At 43.9% G+C, this 22,100-nt stretch overlaps 2 protein-coding genes across 4 annotated transcripts in view; both read right to left on the bottom strand.

Annotated features, from left to right (window-relative positions):
• AATF (apoptosis antagonizing transcription factor) overlaps nucleotides 1-22,100 on the bottom strand; it is an 89,587-nt gene that overhangs the window by 62,702 nt on the left and 4,785 nt on the right. For 2 of the 3 annotated variants that reach the window (XM_025210228.1, XM_025210248.1), the window contains exons 2-4: nucleotides 7,881-8,072; nucleotides 6,845-7,270; nucleotides 5,669-5,806 (exon numbers count right to left, since the gene is read on the bottom strand). In XM_025210228.1, coding sequence (XP_025066013.1) covers nucleotides 5,669-5,806; nucleotides 6,845-7,270; nucleotides 7,881-8,072 — 756 coding nt within the window. The remainder of the gene's footprint in view (nucleotides 1-5,668; nucleotides 5,807-6,844; nucleotides 7,271-7,880; nucleotides 8,073-22,100) is intronic. The other variant, XM_025210239.1, reaches the window with a different exon arrangement.
• The window catches only part of LHX1 (LIM homeobox 1), a 6,007-nt gene continuing 3,919 nt past the window's right edge, over nucleotides 20,013-22,100 (bottom strand). The window contains exon 4 of the mRNA XM_025209904.1: nucleotides 20,013-21,211. Within this exon, the coding sequence (XP_025065689.1) occupies nucleotides 20,832-21,211 (380 nt within the window). The 3' untranslated portion in view covers nucleotides 20,013-20,831. The remainder of the gene's footprint in view (nucleotides 21,212-22,100) is intronic.

Here is a 22,100-nt window from a genome sequence, read left to right as displayed (position 1 = left end):
CCAGGAGCGGTCCCAGCCTCTACCTGGCAGAGGACTGGGTCAGGGCTGTGCTCAGGGTGGGCAGGGGTGGGCTCAGCTGCATGGGGCAGGCAGCGGTGGTGCTGGGAAGGGTGGCTATAGCCCCCCAAACCCTGCCTAGCACTCCACCTGCTCAGGGCACTCCTTCCGCTGCATATCCCCTGCCCGCCCCACAGTGCATGGCTCCCGAGGGAAAGACAGCAGAATGGAGTGCCCCAAGTAGAGGCAGTTCTAGGGAAGTTTGGGGGGCTATAACCACCCAAAATTCACCGTATCCCCCCCATAGCCATCCCCCTCCCAGTGCCGCCACTGCCTACCCTGCGCAGCTAAGCCTGCCCCCCTGCACCCTCTGGACGAGCCTCTCATGCCTCTGCCCCATGCCCTGGCTTGGGATCCCATTCACTGCCCTGGCTGGACAGTGCCTGTCCATGCCCCAGCCGCACTCCCTTCCTCACTGTGGCAGCCTCAATCTGCACCCCCATACCCCTTCCCCTCCCATAGACTTACCAGCAGGATGCTGCTCTCCAAGCTTCCCAGCTGCATTCTTGGCCATGTGTATGCTGCAGCTGCATGCATGCATGCAGCATTTATTGGTGACATTATTGGCCAAAAAAAGCCAATTGCCAATAATGTTAATTTTCCTGTTATCAGAGTCGATCTGATATGTGACCAATACATTTGTGCACCTCTACCTAATACAGAAAGCTCTTTGTATCCTTTTGTGAAATCCTCCAGGATCAAAAAGCTCATCTGATCTAAACACCCCATGTTCTATACTTCTGATGTCATACATTTTGGCAGAAGCAGCTCTGCACATCAATGAAAGACATTAGCAAGATTCATCAGCCAAAATTGTGGCCCTCATTAAAACTGAATGTATTGTAAACTAGGCTGTAAGAACTGTCAATGACAACAAAAGAAAGGGAACTTATACTCTGTCCTTTTAAGGGTATTAAAACACAATATACAAGAGGTTATATTTCATAAAGAAGTTCCTGACCTCATTTTTGTTAAAAATCATTTCTATGGCACCAGAAATACAGAGGCTGCTTTACCAACATAGATCAAATTCCTGCCCTGAGAAAATTAGAAAGACAAACATGACATAAATCTTGGCCATAGGCACATCAACAAGCAACACAACACACCAGATCTGTTGGTCATGCTCCAGGTTTTACCCATTGACAGAATTCCTTAGAAACAGAAACAATCAAGACATGTACCTGGCTGTTCCTCAGACATTTTCAGGCTACCTTTTAGGAATCCAAGTGATAAAAACTTCAGTTCTTCTGTTCAGAGATCATTCAACAACCGAATAAAGATAGGAACAAGGAACCCGAACTCCAACTAGGTCTCTAGCAGTATCATTCCAATAGTTACAGATTAGTTTAAGCCCTTAGGTCGGAGATTTTACAACACTTCCAAAATCTGTTAACATTAAACCTTGTTAACCATGTAAGAGCCTTGATCTCAGTAACATCCTTGCCAGTAAGCTTTGATTGACATTCCACCTAAAAACTTTTCCTTGAACTGACATCATCCTGTTAGTCCCAGCTATAGTCTGTAGAACCAAAGGTCTCTCCTTCCCTGTTGTTTTCATACCTAAAATACAGAAAAAACTCAAACTAAGGACCACAGGCATGTTGGTTTATGGTACTGTGAGCCTTCCAGGCCAGATTGTGAAAAAGCATGGAGAAGAAGTCATAGAACAAGTTACTAAGCAGTGGATTTTCCTTTAAACTTTCCAGGCAAAAAAAATAACCTCTCTGCTGTAACGTATACTATATTATACTCCATGATCTTGGGCGTATTTTGCTTATGGGAAATATCAAAATGTCAACCATTGTTTCTGTTAAAGGTCTTTAATGATATTGCATTTTAGACCCATAATGAAACATGGTGCTTGCTGCAGTTTGTAATGCATCTCATTAAATACATTAATAACATGCATTTCACTAAAAGGTCAACTTAGTATTGTTGGAAGTTTGCCTTTTTTTCCCCCTTTAATCACTTCATTTAAAGCAGCAGAGCTAACTTGGCAATATAAACTGCCTTACCTGCTATAACTAGAGATGGGGTGAGCAACTTAACATGCTGAGACCAGAACCAGATGTAAAATGACAGAGAGAGGCTGGCTCAGGGCCGGACTGCAGTTAAGATTTGACTGTGCTAAAAACTGAACCAAACTCATGAACCAAATTCATGAACTGATTCTGCCACGATATTCTGATATTATCACAACACACACAAACCTGCACTAGAAAGCAAAACCATATGGCAGCAATTCACAACTAAGTGTCACGTCATCTTGGGGTGCTTTGAGATCCTTTCAAGGGTGCCACGAAGCACCATACAATGTTAGCGCTGTTAGGTGTGCAAACCTGATTGACAAGATTAACCCAGAGATTTCAAATAGAAACCTTAGGGTTAAAACCATTCTGCCCTGTTATGATCTTTCTGGGTTCTTTGCAACAGAAGAATAGCTCTAGTATTTTCTTTGTAGTCAAAAAGCAAACTAAAACTACGAGCTGGCATTTTCTGAGGGGGTCTTGAATCTAACAAGTCAAGTAGGGGTATACCGATAGAGATTTTTTGGTTTGATACCGATAGCCGATTTTTAACTCATCATATTGGCCAATACTGATCCGATTCCAACATATAGCCCGGCAGCATGGCATCGGCTGGTAAGTCTGTTGCGGGGGAAGGAATGAGCGGGGAGGTAAGGGGCGTGGGGAGGTGTAGATTGAGGCCCCCGTGTTAAGGGAGGGAGTGGGGCTGGGGCAGGCGCTGCACAGCCGGTGTGAGGCATGGGATGGAGCTGCGAGTGGCTCATCCAGGGGGAACAGGACAGGGTGGCTTCCGCCACTGCGTACTCTTTAGGAGGGGATGGGGGGGGGCGGGCGTGTGCCCCCAGATCTGCGTACAGGGCAGGGCGCGCTGCCACTGTGGGCTGGGGCCAGCGCCAGGATCTTTCTGGCAGAGACTGGGCCAGGCTGCACTCGTGGCAGGTGGTGGTGGCACTGGGAACGGGCTATGCGGAGGCTGCAGCCACCCCAAATTTCACCATAGACCCTTCAACCCCTCCTCCCAGTGCTGCTGCTGCCTGCCCCGATCGCAGCCCAGCCCAGCACCCCCACCAGGAAGAACCCGGCACTACCCCAGTGGCAGCCTGCAGCAGCTCGCCCTGCACACAGATCTGGGGGCTCACGCCCCCTCCATGCCTTCTCGGGGTATATGCAGCAGCAGAGGCCACCCCTCTGCCCTTCCCCCTGGACGAGCTGCTCGTGACTCTGTTCCCTCTCTGCCCTGGCTGTGCAGCACCTGCCCCTGCCCCAGGCCAGCCCCATTCCCTCCCTTACCGCGGGGGGGGCCTCCATCTGCTCCCCCTACACCTCTTCCCTTCCCCTTAGCCCCTTCTCTCATAATGGACTTACCAGCTGGACCTAGCTGCTCTCCACACTGCTGGGCTGCGCTCCTGGTCACCTGCATGGTGCACTACAACTGCGTACATGCACGTGCATGTATCAGCCACATCAGCCAAAAAAGCTGATTTCCAATACTTTCAATTTTCCTTATATCAGTGCCAATCCGACATAGGACTGATGTATCAGTGCACCTCTACTAACAATGGATACCTTGAGCATACAAAGGTTGAGAACCACTGCCTTAGGGTATGGACTGGATGCAGAACCAGTTCCAAAGGAAATGGTTGGGATCTGCTGTTCCAGTTTTCAGTGCACAGCTCTAGGAAAGCCTGTTGGCATCACTCTGGTATCACCTGTAAACTAAAGATGTATTGGAGCTGCTCTATAGACTCCTCCAGGAGAATAAAAGATGAGGCACAGGAAAAATCCAGAGTTGGAGCAGTTAGGAGGGAGAAAGAACTGCAAGTTAAAGAGTTAACCATTCAGTGAGCTTTTGAATGCTGTGATACACATCTTCATTGTTCAAAGTTCTGGAAGAATAGCCTATGCAGTTCATTATTTTAGCCAACTTTCTGGTCAATGGGACATAAAAATATCTTGTAGAAAAACATTTTCTCATCTTCTATAGGAGAGCTGCATGGATTTTAGGTATGATAGAAGCAACGAAGAAGGAAAAGGGAAAAAAATACACTTTCACATTCACCGCTGCAGATGACATTAGATGTATACATTTCTACACTTTAACTTGAATGCCATTATGGAGGATGTCTAACTAACAGTTAAACAGATCCATTTATCAGTGGATAGATACTAAGGGCCTAAGCTAAAACACACTGAAGTCAATGGTAGTAAGCTCTGAATGTGCAGTATATACTTACTGCATTTGGTTTCTCTAAGAGAAGCTTTACTGGATCAATATAATTACTAGCATTCCTTAAAAGTAGATGAAGGGGATCTTTGCTGTCTACATGGATAGCAGGCACCTGGCAACACAGGCTCATTTGCTCTCTTCCTCTCTCTTGGGGATCTTAACCCTAGTGTCATGCTGCACACAGGCCAAGGGGAATCTCCATATTTGGCGACCATCATGGAATTTTTGGCACATGCTTCCCTGTTGTAGACAAGACAGACAAAGACAAGCCAACTTCTTTTCACAGGATATCCCGCATAGCAGACACATCACATAGGTTGCGTCCAGATGAACGTGGCCGTGCGGTATGTGGCGACACAGACATCTGCGGTGACACATACTACATGTTTAGGTGTTTTCCACAATGCAAGGGAGCAGCATGGGGGGGGGGGGATTTGAACACTGGATATCTACAGGGCCAAAAAAACTCTCAGAAAAAAAAAAGCAGAGTGGCATATGCAGGGGCAGTGTGCACTGCTCAAAACCAGAGCCTGGCCACCCGGAGCCATGCTCTGGTTGCTGGCCAGGCTCCACATGGCAGGATCGCTGCTGCTGCAGCCCCAGGAGGCCCCCCAGGACTCCAGGTAAGGATGCTGGGGCCAGCCCAGTGCTGGCCCCAGCCTCCCCTACCTCACCTGGGGTAACATGCCACATGCCCTCTCAGAAGGTACATGGCACAGGTATTCCCTGAGAACAACTAGCGGCAGCATAAGGTGTCCCACTGCTAGTTGTCCCCGGGGAACCAAACGTCCACACTCATGTGGACAAGGCTTTAGAGCATGCCCATTCCAGCACACTGACAATGCCCTGAACTAATAACTAATCATCTGTAATGTTCAATAGAAAACAGAGCTACATTTAGCCCCAATCTAACATTTCCAGCCCTGTTGTAGTGTAACAGAAGTCTACAATGCTGTAATCTCAGCTGAGAGTTCTTCAGGCTAATATAAGTAATACTACCAGTCAGCACCAGCACTGCACATGACCTAATTTATAAGACTGATGGTACAGCATTGCTTTGATCATAGGCTCTTTGGGACATGAATTACCTTGTTTTGTGTTTGACCAGGGCCTGGGTCTATTGATAAGGCCAGTACAAGAGACAGTTGCTACTTAACACTGCTCCTGAGCTATCAAGGTCCTATCTTTCCCATTTCCAAACATACCCCATCAGTGATTTTTCAACTTGCCAACAGAAACATGGAAGGCACCACCCCTACTTCACAACAGTTGATGACAAAATAGAGAACAGGGAACTCCAGGCAGGGACAGTCTGCTTAGCTGACACCAAAGTAACAGACATAAGAATTCTTACTGTTCTTGACAGCGTTGGCAAACTCTTGTCCGCCTTCTTTCTGAAATACTGGAAACGTGTCTGGTTGTGGAAGCTGGTTAGCTGTTATGAGCGCCTTCTGCAGTTTGATTCTCCCTTCCAACAGCTGGTCCCACAGAGCTTTGTAACAAAGGAAACAGTAAATTGTATTGCACGTTTCACAGCATTTACTTACTTGCTTGCTTTCCTGCGATCTTGCTTCCTATAGACTCTCTGAATCAGAAAGCATCCGTCATTTGGTTTTGCTTTCCTATTTAAAGGACATGTTGCAAATGGAGATTTACAAGTTAGTGAGACAAGCCTTTCAGCTTCCCAAACAAAAGACACGCACTGAGGTTTCTGCTAAAATTTGCAAGAAAAATGCAACTCTTAAAGACGCTGAAGCGGAGGTAGCCCTGGCACCAGAGAGGACAATATATCAGCAGGTTACCACAAGATCATGGCACCCAGTATCAATTCAGCTGCCATACAGCCTGGCACGCCCAGGAAAGCAAAGCTGTGGGCTGCAGGGAAGAACAGATTATGGTATTAAAAAGAAAATCCCCACTAGATGGGAGCAGACAGTCAGTGTTTCTTGACCACCATGGTGTTTCTGGGCTAGAAGGGACAACTGGGCAAAAAAAGCTAATGATGGACCTAGCAGAGTAAACACTTAACTGCCTTTTAAACCCACTTTAGATCTAGCTTATTACAAAGGGCAAGAAGGAAGGTATTTAGCCACCATTGCAATCCATCATTTAGATCCTCAGTAAACACAAAAGCTATCATTTTGGAGGAGAGGGTCCATGAGCTGCTAGCAAATTGGCATTTCCTGCCCTGTTCAGCAAGCCAGGACAGACATTTCTGAAGCATCCGAGTCACTGTGCAACAGATATGGCATTGAAAGTTCCTGTCTGCAATGGTAGCATAAAGAAGCTCAGTAAACCAACTGCTGGCAAACATCCCCAGCAACAGTTAAACTCCATAGTACAGGCAAGGCCATAGTCTACAGAGCACAGTTGGTAAAACATTTGTAAACTGCTAGGAGCACTATAGCACAAGCACACAGCATGCCGCACACATGCTAATAGGCTGAAACAGTCCTTAGCACGCTCAATTTCTCTAGTGTAGGTAAGGTGTAAGGCTCAGCAAAACACAAAGCAAATTCGATATACAAACCTATTTGGTTTTTCACAGCTTTTCCTTTTTCTACTTCTTCAGCCACTTCTTCTTTGGAGAAAGTCATCACTGCTCCGTCGTCTTCACTTGCTTTTGCATCCTCTGTGTCCTGCTCATTTTCATCCCCAGATTCCTCCTCTTCACTTTCCTCTTCTATGCTGACATCATCTTCATCCTCGTCATCACTGCTACCCACATCATCCATCTCCTCTGTAAATTTCTCAAAGTCACCAATGTTCTGGAAACTGAACTTTGGTTCCTTAGCAGAGATCTCTTCCTCCCGCTCTTGGTCATCTTCTGTGTCACCATCCTGGTCACTGCTGAGCTTATCATCCTGACCAGGTTCACTGTCTTTACTGTCTTCTTCAGATTCTTCTCCTGGATCTTCACTGTCGGGGTTCCTTTCGTGAGAGGTCTCTTCATCTACTAATAAGAAAAGGAAAGACTCAAACAAAAGTATTGAATTACAAATTACGGCTGCTGTTCTGCAGTGCCTCCTATCTTGGTCCAGCCAGTCTGGTCTCTTTTCCATATAACCCTGGGCACAAATTTGTCCATTACTTCGGCTAACCAATGGGTTCATGAGGTGACATCTGTAAATTGAAACCTTTACTCACACTTTTCTGCAGTAACAGTCACAGCAACAATGATTATCAGAGCCATTGATTAGCTGACAGACTTTCACATTAAATAATGAGACAATGTTAAGCAAACAAGGTGATCAAGCCCTGCTACATGCATCTTTATAATGAGAAATTGTAGTACCTCAACACTAAGCAACTAGTCCCCAAGATATGTCAATTTAAAAGTGGCAGCTCAACACATGGTTCACTTTCCATTTCTTGCCAGGTCACTGAAGCTGGCTCAGCTTTTCTGAACTCCTCACTTGGTCACTGGCCTCTCTGAATCTCCACAGGGCAGCCATAGTGTTGGAGATTTCCCTTTCTGCACTTCAATGGGACTAAAGCACTTGGTTCAACAGGGACCTAAAACTCCTTTCTACTATGTTAGTGGTGAAGGACATGCAGTGGCTCACCAGATATCGCTTCATGCAGAGGCTCTGCCCAGAGTTCTTCCTGCAAGGCTTTGCGAGATGTAGCTCTTCCACTGTACCGCTTATCAGCTTCCCAGAGGGGGGCCAAGGCTTGTTTCCGTATGTTACCGACAGCAAGGATGTCGTCTTCAGTTTTGCCTTCATCAAATTTGTCAATCACTCTGGCAGCAGTGGCTGTAAAAAAGAAAAGGAGTTTTAAAGGGGTTGGATTTCACACAAAATGCAGAACCCAAGTTGGCAGGAGACAGGGAAGACACTCCAGATTTAAATATCTACAATCTCCAACAGATTCAAAACTAAGGACCTCATGTTCTGCACAGCCTGGCCTGTAAGGCTTGAGCTAAAGAGGAATCTCAGTTAACTATAAGAAACTAGGACTCTCAATAAGCTACTGAGTAAACAGAAAACAGATCTTTTCCTTAAGATCCCACAAAAATAAAGGAAGGTCCTAAGACCTTTCACTGCCTGATGTTTGCAAACCCCCTTCCAATATTACTAAAACCTTTGTGGAAGAGGAGATCATGAGTAAAAGTTATGCAGACTGATTCCAACTGTGCTTCTAGCTGTCCTCTGGACTGCTCTTGAGCTATGTTGCCATAGAACAGCGAAGTTCAACATCTTGAACAAAAGCAAACCAAGCAGCACTCCCCAGGTTTGTCATCAAACACCAAAGTAGCAGTATCAAGTTCATGTTGTGCAGTGAACACTGGCCTGCATTCACTCCATTCTCCATTGGGTACCAGAGAGAATCAGTCAGTACAGCCCTGCATGGGGGTCTCTGAACAGCAGGAGCCTTTGGGAGAAGTGCAGCCCATCTGGCTAAAGGACACAGCAAAGCTTGAATGTGCTCAGTGCATGCTGAGAAATTAACAGGAGGAAATCTGTGACTTGAATGCACTCTGGGCTCTCGATACATTTATCACACACTTACGTAACTAAATGCTTTAAAACAACTAAGGAGACAAAACAGTTTTATTACCATTATTTCCCTCCTTCCCCAGGCCCCTTTTGCAGAGCAGGGGGAATTGCTTATTCCAGCAAACAGGGATCATTATAACATGCTCCCTTCTCTTTATTTTCATTCATGCGCAAGGCACCCCATATGCAAAATTATAGGGTTAGGATTGTTCAGCCAATCGAGTGATCTGATTGGCTGAACATTGCTAAGTGCTTTTCTAATGTGTATTTGAGAATGTTAATGTCTCATTTATGTAAATTGTTTACTTGGGTGTAGGGAAAGGGAAAAAAAACACAAGCCACAGGGGATGCAATGTCTTATTCTCAAGCAGGCACTGAACTGCAAACTGTGAAAGAAAAATCAGGAGTTTCCCTGGGCCTGCTTGGTTGGAAAGTCATCCTTCTATTGAAAGCACAAAGACAGTAAGTTCTGCAGGCTTCTTATTTTCAGGGAAACTCACTCCCACACACAGCAGAAGGCCTAAGGCACTTCTTAAAACCCGGTACTTCACCCTTGCAATTAAATGAATTTCACTCACATATTTGCTTGCAATGTCAGCCAGCACAAAGTATGTGCAACACATCACACCAAAGAGTTACGTAATATGCTGGTTGAGATCTTTAAAGGAGGTGTTATGTATTAAAACAAAGCAGCTTACACATTTCTGCAAAAATAAGGGTTGTGTTGTTACCTGGAGCTGGAAGGCTGCACCTAACTCATATAGAATATATTAACTCTGTGCATTATGCTATGGGCTACAAGCTCCAAGCACAACAGGGACACCTGCTTAAATCTGGAGCTATACAGACTCATAGTAAGAGATGGTCCCTGCCCTGCAGAACCTGAAGTCAAAACAGGCAAGGCAGAAGAGAGATAAAGGGGAAAGAAGTGAATGATTTGTTTAAGGTCCCACAGAGGGCAAGGGCAGAACTGGGGCCTCTCATCACACTATTCACTAAGCCACAAACACACAACTACAGTACTTTCCAGAAAAAGCTACAACCGTTCAGCCTGCCTTCACCCTCTGTGACAAGAGGGCAAGGCACCTGGCACCAGGGCAATGGGCTTTGATACAAGAGAGAAACTGGACAGAGGACAGGTACCAGAGAACCTGCAAGGCCACATATGCAGGTCCCATGGCAGGAACATCCAAGAACTGATGTTGGGCAAACACAAGGTCAGACGCAAGAACTCATTCCTTCAGAATCAGAAAAAACATAAAATCACACCCTACTTGGTTTCTCAATGGTTAATGAGATTGTGTCAGCCTGACAGGGTATTACTGTCACACACAACAGTACGAGTCAAGTTAACAGACTCCATGCTGACCATGGCACACCAGTCAGGCTATACCAGGCCAATGGCACCAAGCACTGCGATAGCTAACCTCAACTCTTCAGAACTGTGTCTGAAAACAATAACTTGGGTCATGGAGACAGGCCAGAAATCCTTGGCTTAGTTGGCTATTGAAGACACTCTGTACTGGTGTTTTGGGATGGATGCAGGAGGAAATGGCAGGTATCACTTTAGAAATTAAAAAGGGACTTTCATGTCATGTTACTCTGCCAGCAACTAATTTCTCAAAAACTGCACTCTTCCTAGAGGCAAAACAGAGGCACGCAGAAAACTTGAGATTAAGGTAGCAGGAAACATTCATTTGTCTTGAGTATACTAAGTAGTAGCCTAGGCAGCTCAGGTGCTCCAATTTAAGGCGCTAGACATGTTAAGTCAACTCATCCTCCTGGCCTCCTCTTACTCCATTTGTCTCCTATACGCACTGCCTTGTCTTCACTAGGAGGGCTCAATCAGCAGAGGAATGCCAGCATAGTACAGCAGTAAAGTACTTCCAGGGTGAATGCAGCTATACCGCTAAAGCTGTTTTGTTTTGTTTTGTTTTTTGGGTGGGGGGGGCAAGAGGGGGTAGAGAGTGTTTTGGTACAGGGGCACCAACCCACAATAAGCAAACCAAAATTTCAATCTGCATCTCTGCTAACTGCATCTACAAGGGAAGTGCCCACCAGCACAGCTATATCAGTAAAGGACCACATTTCTCCTCTGTCTGGGAAGACTTGAAACTTTTCTTAAAATATGGTTTAAGTTTAGTAGCAATTCCTGATCGATGCTTATGGTGTTATTGTCTATCAATCAGTCAAGGATCAGGGTTCCACTCTGCTAGATACCAAATCGGCATAATAAAAACGGGCCTACCTGAAAGGGATTACAGTGTTAGCACATGACATGTGTGATCTCTGCACTACAGGCCCTTGCTGGCACATTCACATAGCTTATATCAGCATCTTAAACCAGACCTACACTAGTCAAAATAGTCTTTTACTGTACAACTATGTCTATCCTACAGCTTTGGACTATACAGCTGGGGGCACGATTTATTCACACTCGCAGCCAACGGAGCTATACCAGGCCTTTTAGGTACAGACCAGGACTATAACTGATGGACAGACCCTTCCCCAAGCTGGGGGAGGTGAAAATAACGTCTCCCATCAGTTTTATGGCTCACATTGAGATTAGGAGTAGCAGTGAAGACAAATACATATCAAGTATATTCAGTTAAAGGAGACCTTGTCTGTACCAAGCTGCTTTTGCCATCAAAACTTTTGGCAGCAGACAGCAAATCACCACAGCTGTTTCACATCTGCATGGCTCCCCATGGCTCCACTGTATGTAGCAGCTGTGCCAGCAGAGTGTGACGAGCACCTGGGAAGGCACCAGCTGCTAAAGGACCACAGCAGCCGGCAGAAGTCTTCTTTTGCTGGGGGAGATGGTGTTACTCTGCCTGCAGAGAGCCTGTGAGTGGGGACGCGCGTCTTTTTCTGCTACCGGGGTAGATAAAACCTGAACTCCCCTCCTGCTTGGCAAAACAAGAGCTGAGGCAGCACCTTGAGCTACTCATAAGAGAGAAAGGTCCAAAACGGAAGGAAAGATCCAAAATGGGAGACTCATTGGAGAGCAGGTTAGAGACGCAGGCAGCCTTGGGACTGGGTGGCAAGAGAAGTGGCATAAACCCTTTCCTCAGGGACAAGAAGACATAAGGCACTATTAAACCTGATGTTGGCATGGCTTTAGGGCCTTTCCAGCCCCTCCTTTTCTCTAAAGATATATGTGGCCGGGCTAGCCTTCTCACCAATCAATTGCCCCAGGCCTGCATTGGTATACGTGTTCGCTCATCTTCTTCTCTTCGGCTAAGAGGTTTACGGTATAAATTATCCATATTATTTCTCAAGCCTCAAATAGTAACGGACGCAAACACGGCCTTTCTGGCGCAGCCCGACGGCTCTCCTCGTACCTAATGGAGACGCAGCAACGGGGCTACTGCACACCATCGCCGTTAACGTTTAATTTTCTTACTAGTGCAGGCCAAGTGCCTGAGAAAGGAGACGGAAAACCAGAGGGGGGACAGGAAAATAATGGCATCAGAAAACTGAAAACAATCAAAGCTTTTATTAATGTCTCCCACCGCTGCGTTATTTTGCTCTGGCGCCGTGCGTCCACGGGAATGGAAGGGACACAATGGCTTTGAAGAAACTCGTATGGGAAGGAGGTGGATTTGGGCCATGCTCTATTTTTCTCTTCAAGACGACAGAAAGGGGTCAGGTTTCGTATGAATAGAGCACAGACACCCGGGCTGTCCTGTGTGATGGCCACGCTAGGCACAGTGCGTGCGGACGGGGACGAGACAGGCTGCACCGGGGCAGCTAGGAGGGGACAGGGCCGCCGCGCAGGCTCCTCGGGGCCCGGCCCCACGTGGGGACCGCGATAGGCCGCGCCCGCGCCCCCATTCCCTCCCCTTGCCCCGCCGCACCCCTTGCCCCCGCCTCACCGTCCTCGGGGTCGTCCCCTCCCCCCGCCCCCCACGCGGCTCCCCCAGCCTGGCCATGCGGTGCCACGAGTGCAGCCCCTCATCAAAGCCGTGTCCCTGCCTATGTGGATCACACATGAAACACACCCCCCCTCCAGTTTTAGCTGCCCCCCTATTGCACCCCGACTGATTTCTGAGGGGGGTCCCACATACATTTTGTTGCCAGGTTGCATTTTTGCAACCCCCCCCCCCCTCAAAGAAGGACCGCATTTGGTATCAGGCAGCCCCCAAAACGCACTGTTTGTCTCCTTAATAGTCTGGGGTGGTTGGGGGTTTTTTTAAAGGAACAATTAGTTTCCAGAAGCAGGAAAAAAACACGTCAGATAGTTAAGAAATATGTACAAACACCTTCGGGAAAATGAAATCGATGCTTACCTGTGAGGGTCGTGATGGATATTCAACCGTTTTGGGGGCTACGGACAACGTGCCGGTGCCGAATTGCGTTTCCGAAACCGTGACGCTACAAAGTGCAGGAGGGGTGAATTTAGGAGTCTGAAGCTTATGCCGGTGTTTACTGCCCTCCCCTCAAAATACAAAATATCCCTATGGGTCAAGGGAGGGGGTGAAAAAAGGCATTTATGGCTGGTTAGATACATGCCCCCGATCCACCGTGATAGCCACGGGGAAAAGATTTCACCCTTTCACCCTTCGGGTGAAATCTTGGCCCCATTGATGTCAATGGGATTTTTGTTACTGACTTCAATAGGACCGGGATGTCACCCGTTGAGATCAATGGGGCTATTGTCGCGCCGCGCGTCCCGCCATCCAGCGAAGCGTTTGAGCTCGTGTATAACGTGAAACGCGAGCGATCCTATTGGAGTCGATAGGCCTAATTCTGCGCCCGGGGCAAAGTCGGCGTAAAACGCTAGCGGCTCCGTATCAAATTTGCAGCGGTGTAAATTGCAGCGTGAGGTGCAGGGCGCATCCGCTCCCGTTCTGAAAGCGATTCGATATATTTGTCGTGCCGGCTCGAATCCGAGTGCGAGATATTGTCCGTATAAAACCAAACCAAACGCACGCACAAATTACCGCTAAAATCATCGCTGCTTATAACGGTTCGAAAATCCCATTGCCACGTTACCATTCATTTTCTTTCCTTTGTGCGTTTCACTCAGCTTGGATAATTAAAACAGGCAGACACACTATTGGGTTTCAGTTCCTGGTTCACATGCCCTAAAACCATCCTGCTGCTGCTGCTGTTTGGATTCGTTATCAGGCCAGAGACTGTTTGGATAAATATTAACAAAAACAATATAAATACATTTTATTTTATTTTTTTTTAGATAACCACGAAAGCATTTCGTATTCATATTAGGCAATGCAAAACCCTTTCCGTCTGCGAACTGAAAACATATTGACATTGTTCCTAGCGTAGTTTCGCTTTGAATTTTATGGCAAATCTACTTGTTTATTTGCCAAAATTGAAATATTGATATAAAGATGCACAAGCAGGCTTTGGAAGAATATACTGTAAAAATCCTCCTCCTCTCGTTTCTCACGCCCATATTTCCTTTTTTGCTCTTAATGCATGTGGCTTGTTAGTATTTGGGAAACTGTCAAGATGTCAGCCTTGATGAACCAATGACAGCACAGGACATTTTTGGGTGCTGTATAAATACATACATTTAATAATAAGGCATAGCCTTTTCATAAGAGTTTCCTTCTATAAATGCAAAAATGGGGAAATCTATATAGATAGAAAACATCCAGACATCTACACTGAATACTTTGCTGCTCTTCTGTGTAACATTTCAGTGTTCAATATCACTCAGCAATTGTTTCTTACCTTTATAAGATAGCAGGTGGTGTTGCAAGCCGGACTGCAGCACACAAGCATCAGTCTCTGACAGAATTCCTATACCTATCAATGGGAACTGCATGCCTGAGAGGTACATCTACTGACTTGCAACTGAATTCTGTATACAGAGCAGTATACAGCCCTAAAATAATTAGGGACAAGAGCTAATTAACCCTTTCCCCCTGAGAACAATGAAAAGGGAAGTGTCATTTTTTTTTCTCCCAAAACACACATTTTCAGTTTAGTCAGAATATTTTGGTTTTAAATTATATTGGTTCTATATGTGAAAGAAAATGTTTCCAGCAGCAAAATGTAATCACTGGAAAAAGGGAGACAGGAAAAAACAAGAGAGGGAGAAGCACCAAAACTTCACAGTTTAAAAAACAAACAAACCCAAAACCCAAAAGATAGAATATTGAATTTTTAAAAGAAAATCAAAATTGATTACAACAAACATTTTTCTTCAGTTCTAATAGAGATACAAGGGCAGTAGCTGTTACATGATATATTTTTTCATCTGTCCTTTCATTTATTGAGGGTAAGATTATCAAAAAGTGCTGAAAGGAGTTGAAACACCCAACTACCAGTGAAAGTTCCAACCCTACTGTATATTCTTGAATTTTTTAATCTATTTAACACATTTAAAATAGAGCCAGGCAGTGCTTAAAGATGTTAGTCATAGGAAGAGCGAGGCCAAATAAAAATTAGGATAAATTCTTTTTGAGGGAGTCATGTATATCCTTGACCAAGGGCATCTCCCACACACAGCAAGTGAGTATACTCTGCATTTGCAGACAACAATGAGAATGCAACATTTATGCCCTATGTGCAAAGTACACGTGTGCAAGAGGGCTTTTTTCACACACTTAGCCCCCCCCCCAAAGGTTGCAGGTCAACAGAGCTTTTAAGCATATGCTTACTCTTAAAATCCCAGAGAAGACATAGGGCTATGTTTTCTACCTAAACTTAAGCATATGCTTAAAGAGTTTTGCTGCACTGGGGACATAATGCCATATGTGAAACACTCAGCAAAGTCATGGCAGATTTGCGTGCCGCTCAGTGGCAAATCTGAGTCCTTTACATTAGTGGTGCCAAATTTCTGAATTCAGCCTGCCTGAAGTATTCATCAGTTCCCCCATAGAGTCTGGCCCTAGAGTCCAAACTTCCCTTAAATAAATACCCACACATACCCACACAAAACAGGATGTTCCTGATGGTAATGCTTGCAAAACCTGCCTTGCAAACGTTGAACCCAATGTAACTAGTGCAGAATGATTTTCCTGCATTTGCAGCCAACCTGAAACAACACGTCTAAGAGAAGCAAATCACCCCATTCCACCCAATGAAGTACTGTTGATATAGATGACAAAGCTCCAAGAGACACATTCCAACATTTGGATGCACAACTATGTATCTGGTTGCACACTTAAGACAAATGTATACACCAAATATGATAAATAAAATTCCAAACAATCGGTTGACCTAAAAAGTGTCCTCTCTTATTTTTCTCCCTTATTCAGTGATATTAAATACAACAGTGGCTTCACTAATTGAAAATTCAGTTTCACATAAGACTGCATCCTCCCATCAATCTCTGTAAAACGTTCCATTTTCAGCAGTCTCTATGCACCAAGGCCCTACTTTCCCAGACCTGCCCTCCAGATTATAATTAAAAATTATATTTGGCCTTCTTAGCAAAGCAAGTAATAATACTTCTGCAATAAATACTGTCCACTCAAGTACAGTAGCAACATAATAACATATAAACAAACAGAAGACTTTCCCAAGCTGATTCCTCTTGAATTTAACACTTGTGTTTCATGATGTATGTAACCTTTCAATACTTTGTCTTCTCTCTGTTACGCAGCATTGTCTAGATTTGTATGTCCACGTGCCTTACTTAACCTTAAACATAACTGAAGTCTTATAAAGGTCTGTTTGCAAGGCTGGTAACTAAAATAGAAACTGCAATTCCTTCTAAGTAATATGATAAAAACACAAGACCTAATCATATCACTTTTGTTCATGGAAAAATCTCAAATTGCAGCTAATGGAATTTTTGCCTGAGTAGACAATGTCATTTTGGTCCTTTCCCTTAATAGCAAAAGTATGTATATCATTGATCATATTTTGAAATTAAATTTATGTATAGATTTGTATCGTGTGCCCATCGCTCTATCTGGGCACAGGTTCATATATTAAAATAATATACATAATTTGTCTACAAATCATAACTGAAGACCATTTTTACTCCAGGGATACTGATCTTTACAAATCCCCCTACTACGCCCTCAAGCAAAGGCCTGAGTAAATAGATAACAGAAATTACTAAAGGAAAAATTAAGCTGATACCGACATCAATGGGAGTTTCACAGAGAGCGAGCGGAGTAAAATATGGTACACGGTTTGTAACAAAAGAAGAATTGCTTGAATGCTGGAGACTCAATAGGTTAAGATCATTCAAATTATCCATTAGAAATATCTTCTTAATTTAAGTTGGTGTAATATAAATAGTATTTACACTATTTTCACACACTTCTTCTCCAGTAGATAATGTATTGAATTAAAGAATTTGCAAAAAAATATATATATATCCATAATACACATTCAAATACCGAGTAATTCACACTGTCATCAAATAAAGGCTGCATACTGCTCTTGGTTTCCCTGTCAAACTCCAATGGATGACAATAGAAATTTGGTGAAGAAATCTACCCCTGTATATGGCTTATGTCATCCCACTGCACTATGTACCAGGATGTTAGCCAAAAAAAAAGGCCACCAAAACCAGTAACAGTTAAGGAAGAAGAGAGAAAAAGAGGATAATTGTTTCTAAAAGCATCTGAAAACCTGCAGCCCTTATGTGTGTTTGCATATATGTAACCTGTGTGTTTTAAATAAAATATCACATATGCATACAAAATACACACACACACATCGACTCAAAAGCTCCTCATCTTGCAAATCTTCAATCATTTAGGTGTACTGCTACGGTCAACTGAAATAGCTATGTAAACTAAGCCAGGGCTTGTGGAAGGCCCAGTATCACAGAGATTTCCATAGGAGTTTTAAACATGCAAGCAATGCTGGATTCGTAAATACCTAACTTGCTAACAAAGAGGCCAGAATCCAAGAGCCTGACTCTGCAAAGTGCTGAGCACTGCAACCCCAATCCAGCAAAGCACTTAAGTAGGTGCTTAACTTTAAGCACGGGCCTATTCAAATGCTTAGATGGGAAAAACTATTGATCTCGGTGAATCTTTGCCTCGAATAAATCTAGGCTTCCTTCTCCCGTTTGTACATGTTGTAGGATCTATATTTGAGTTACATCACATTAACACCAGCACGCCACATAAATAAATATGTTATAAACTGTACAAACAACTCATTAATAAAACACAACAAAAAAGCAAAAAACCCAAATAACCCTCCCCACAAAAAAACCAAAACTTGGCAGCAACAATTTCTACAAATGATGCCCGTTTGCTGAAATACTTCCTATAAAATAACTGACTCAAGAATAAAACAGCAGCACAAACCAGAACCGTTAATAGCAATTAATATCCTTTATAAAGAGCATCAGCCTGGTTAAATAAAAATATGTAATAAATAGATCTCCAATCATTTCATACATATTAATGCAAAATGGAGCCAAAAGTCCCAATCGCACAATATCCAAAGTAAAACAAATAAAAAAAAACAGTTACACATAGCCCACGAGTTTAAAAAATCTCCCCTGTATTTAATAAAGCATGATTTTTTAAAAAGAACATTAACAGACTCCTTGCAGTTACTTAATCTATCTTATTGTATAAGACCATCTGTGTTTAAAGTGAATTATTGCTTAATATAGATGCTGCTGGGGCTATAAGCTTAGTTTGTGAACAAAATATGAAACCACCACTGCACATTACAAATCATACAACTGTAAAGAATTTGATTTTTCCCTAATCCAATCTGATAAATAATTAAGACTGAAAATCTTGGGGAAATAAATGTCTGCATTTTAAAGCAAAATTCTGGTGTCCTACTCAAAAAATTGAGAGAAAAAAATCTAAGTCATATCTAGTCCATAAATGGAGGAAGTTTATATTCCATTGCCCCACCCTCTTGAAAAGCATTTAAATTATGTGGCTTGTCAAACCTAGACCCAAACTTGTGCCTTTTTTTCAAATCAAAGTCCTACTGAAATCAATGGAGCTTCTCCCTTAACAAGGACTGCAGAATGATGCTGCTGTAATAATGCACATTTATAATATTATATCTGTAACTTTACAGGGTTAAAGAGGGTTTTTTTTGTCAGGAAATCTTAATATGTATGTAATGCAAAGCAAAATATTTTTCTCCCTCAAGGGAATTTCAAACGTACCCAGTGCTATAAAACAACAGCCTTTATATCAGCTGTGAAAAAAAAGGGATTGGAATTACTTTAATTTCTGGTGACACATTCAGCTTACATTGTCTCTCAAACCACCAAATTAGAAAGGCAGAATTACCTATGGAAAATTAATTCAGCTAATTAAAATGGATCAGTCCTGAACCATATATGTACTGGTTTTTGACACACAGAATACATTTTTGCATATGCATAAAAAAGAGCAGTCTGGACATGTTCTGACTCTTAGCACACAGACCTAGAATTAACTAATAAGTTTAACAATTTGGTTTGTTTCCAATTCTGTAATTTAATTTATAGATGAGCATAATATTTGCACTGTATCAATTAAGTCAGAAACCAAAAAAAAAGGATGAAATTACCAACAACATCTATCTGCACTGGCAACAGGGAAAGCAAAATAGATACACAATCCCCGCATCATGGATGCTTGCTTTCAGGGCTATGTTGCTCAAGAGAATCCATTTAAAATGGTTCAAAACATCAAATGAAACACAAGTTATCTAAACATCAGATTTTCTAATTTTATTAAAAACTCACAAATTTTATCCAACATGTTTTCTTTCATACAGTGAATGGTCTAATATGCACTGGAGGTCACACAAGCTTAGGTTTATTAGAACAATAAAAGACATATGAGAAATTTAATATATAAAGAAAAAAGTAGCAGCTGTTGACTGCATATTTGACCATAAAATTTAAATATTTTGGACTTTTCTTTTAAAGACACAAAAATAAAACCTGTGTGGGTCTATATAAGTCATATTAACAATTCCATGAATGTTCAACAGGACTAAAAATTAGCAAAAGATGTTTGTTTGTTTTTTAACCTTGTAACACTTTTTTTTTTAAACACTTTCTCAGGTTGCTGGTGCAAAGCACCTTACAGTATTTGTGCTATATAATTACTTTATTTGGCAACTGTCTAGGTTTCATGGGTTTTTGTCTTTGCCTTCTGTAAACAACACCTTTTACAAACTAGCACAGTGAACCACAAGCCCTGCAATCTGTCATATAACATCTACAGAAAAGAAAATGAACTATTTTGGTTGGTTGCTCAAAATATTTTGCTTTTGAACAAGAGGTTCTAAAACAGGATTTATTAGTAAAACATTGAGCTCCTGAATTTAACATTATACGTAAACAGTTGACTGTTTTTAGTTCAATAGAGTCTTTTTGTTTAGCTTTTTTTTTTGTGAAGGTAGAATACTTTTTTTTCTGTTTGTTTCAAGTCATTTTAGTTAGAGGTCTGGTTGGTGACCTTTGTTATTATGAGGATTTTTTGTACGTGTAGCTTTGTGAAGGTAGAAGAGTTGATGCTGAGGGCTTACATTTAGTATTTGTTATTTTGGAGAGGAAAAAAAAAAGGGAAAAAAAAAATTGTCCCACCTGATATTCAGCAGGCTGACATTTCTGAAGCTAAAAAGAGTTTGTTGTAGTTGAATTTTCTGAGAGACAAAAATTAACAAACAAATTCATAATGCCAGAACCATCCTTAACTGGGAACGCTAGAGTTCTTGAAGCTTTTTCCCCCCTTTCTTTGACCTTTCTTTTGTTCAATTTTTTTTTTTTAATGAAAAGTTTCTAAGGATTGTGGCTCTTAGGGTGACATCCAACAGGGTACTCAACTTACGCCATCCTATGGTATGGCAGCACTTTACTGTACAGCTTCACCAGTTTCTTTGTCAATGGTACAAAAAAGTCCCTTTTTTGTTTGTTACAACCATATTATGAAGATTGTCCTGGTCTATAGCAAAGCTCGCCTTGGAGTATTTCAGATTCAGTTCGTTCCCAAGGTAAAACTGTCTTAGGGCAGGAGAGATGTTATATTTATTCATTTCTGTACACCATAACATAAGCAGACTAGATGATCATCACTTACTTAGACCCAGTTTGTTTTAAAGCTACCACACAGCCGCTTCATTCATTTCTGGTGGATGTGACAAGTGATTGCCATAGTTAGCACCACCGTTGACGGATATTGAAGAAAATGGAGGACTTGGACCAAAAACTTCTGCAGACATGGAGTGCAAAGAACCTGGCAGGTTGGGCTCGGGGCTGGGTGAGTCTCCTGGCGGGTGCGACATTATGTCAGTGAAGCGCTGAGCCTCACTGGAGGGGTGATGTCCAGGGAGCGGGTGATCCATTCCACCCAGAGGAGTTCCTGATGGCCCGGAAGAGGGCACAAAAGGGAGATCAACTGGTGTCTGCGCTTGAGAAGAAGGAGGTCCTTGTGGGAAGAAATCATAATTGCTTCCTGGGCCATAATACTCGCTCTGATAATCTAGCAGACAAAGAGACAGAGAGAGAGAGGGAGAATAACGCAAGTGCCAGCCAAGTGTGAAACAATAAAAGAAGCCGGGGCAATTCCCCAGCCATGTCCTAAGGGCAAACCGGGTGCCTTGACAAGCTGACCCAAAGCTCACTGAAGTCAACAGGAGCCTTTCCACCAAGCTCACTGGGCTTTGGAGCAGGCCCTGAGACGGGAACACAAATGCCACGCGTATGCACCGAACAAAGAGCCAGGGACCGGCTTTCCAAAGAGCTCTGCTCCCCCCTAGGCAGGAGCTCGATTCGCCAAACGTCTGTGTCCCACAGGAGAACAGCGGTGCCCCCAGGCCCAGCCACTTCGCTTGGATGCTCGGGTGGCTGCTGAACACTTTGGAAAACCTGCCCCAAACGTGGGGTTTGGCACTGGGCGGCTGGAAAGGAGCAGGCCCTCGCACCACGGGGAACAAGCTGGCAGTAAGGGAAGGGAAGCCAGCACAGCTGCCATTTTCCCAGGACACTGGCAAAGTCCTGGCTATTTGTTATTCTTTTTTTCAAACCCCAACATCTCCCCAAAGGAGCTCCCCTCTCTGCCTTTCCCCAGGCGGAGTCATAAGTTCAACCGCAGGGAAAGAAGAGGACCACCCGGGGCCTTTCAAAGTCGGTTCTGCCTGGCTGGCGCCCGAGAGGTCCCTGCCTCCGGATCCCCGCCCAGGCTCCCCGGAGCGGTGCCGGGGGCAGCGCCCTCCCAACGGGGCTGCCTCGGGCTCTGCCGCCCCGCGCCGCTTTCCCCAATGACTGCGGCAAGGAGACGGGACAGCGGGGCGCGGCGGGCGGCTCCGCTCCCGGGAGCCTTTGTGCCCAAACCCCCGAGCAGCCCGACCGACGGCTCCTGCGAGGCTGGG

Source organism: Alligator sinensis, unplaced genomic scaffold, assembly GCF_000455745.1.
Source record: "Alligator sinensis unplaced genomic scaffold, ASM45574v1 scaffold118_1, whole genome shotgun sequence".
In the NCBI taxonomy this organism is placed as follows: domain Eukaryota; kingdom Metazoa; phylum Chordata; order Crocodylia; family Alligatoridae; genus Alligator; species Alligator sinensis.
This window is presented reverse-complemented; position numbering and strand designations above follow the sequence as displayed.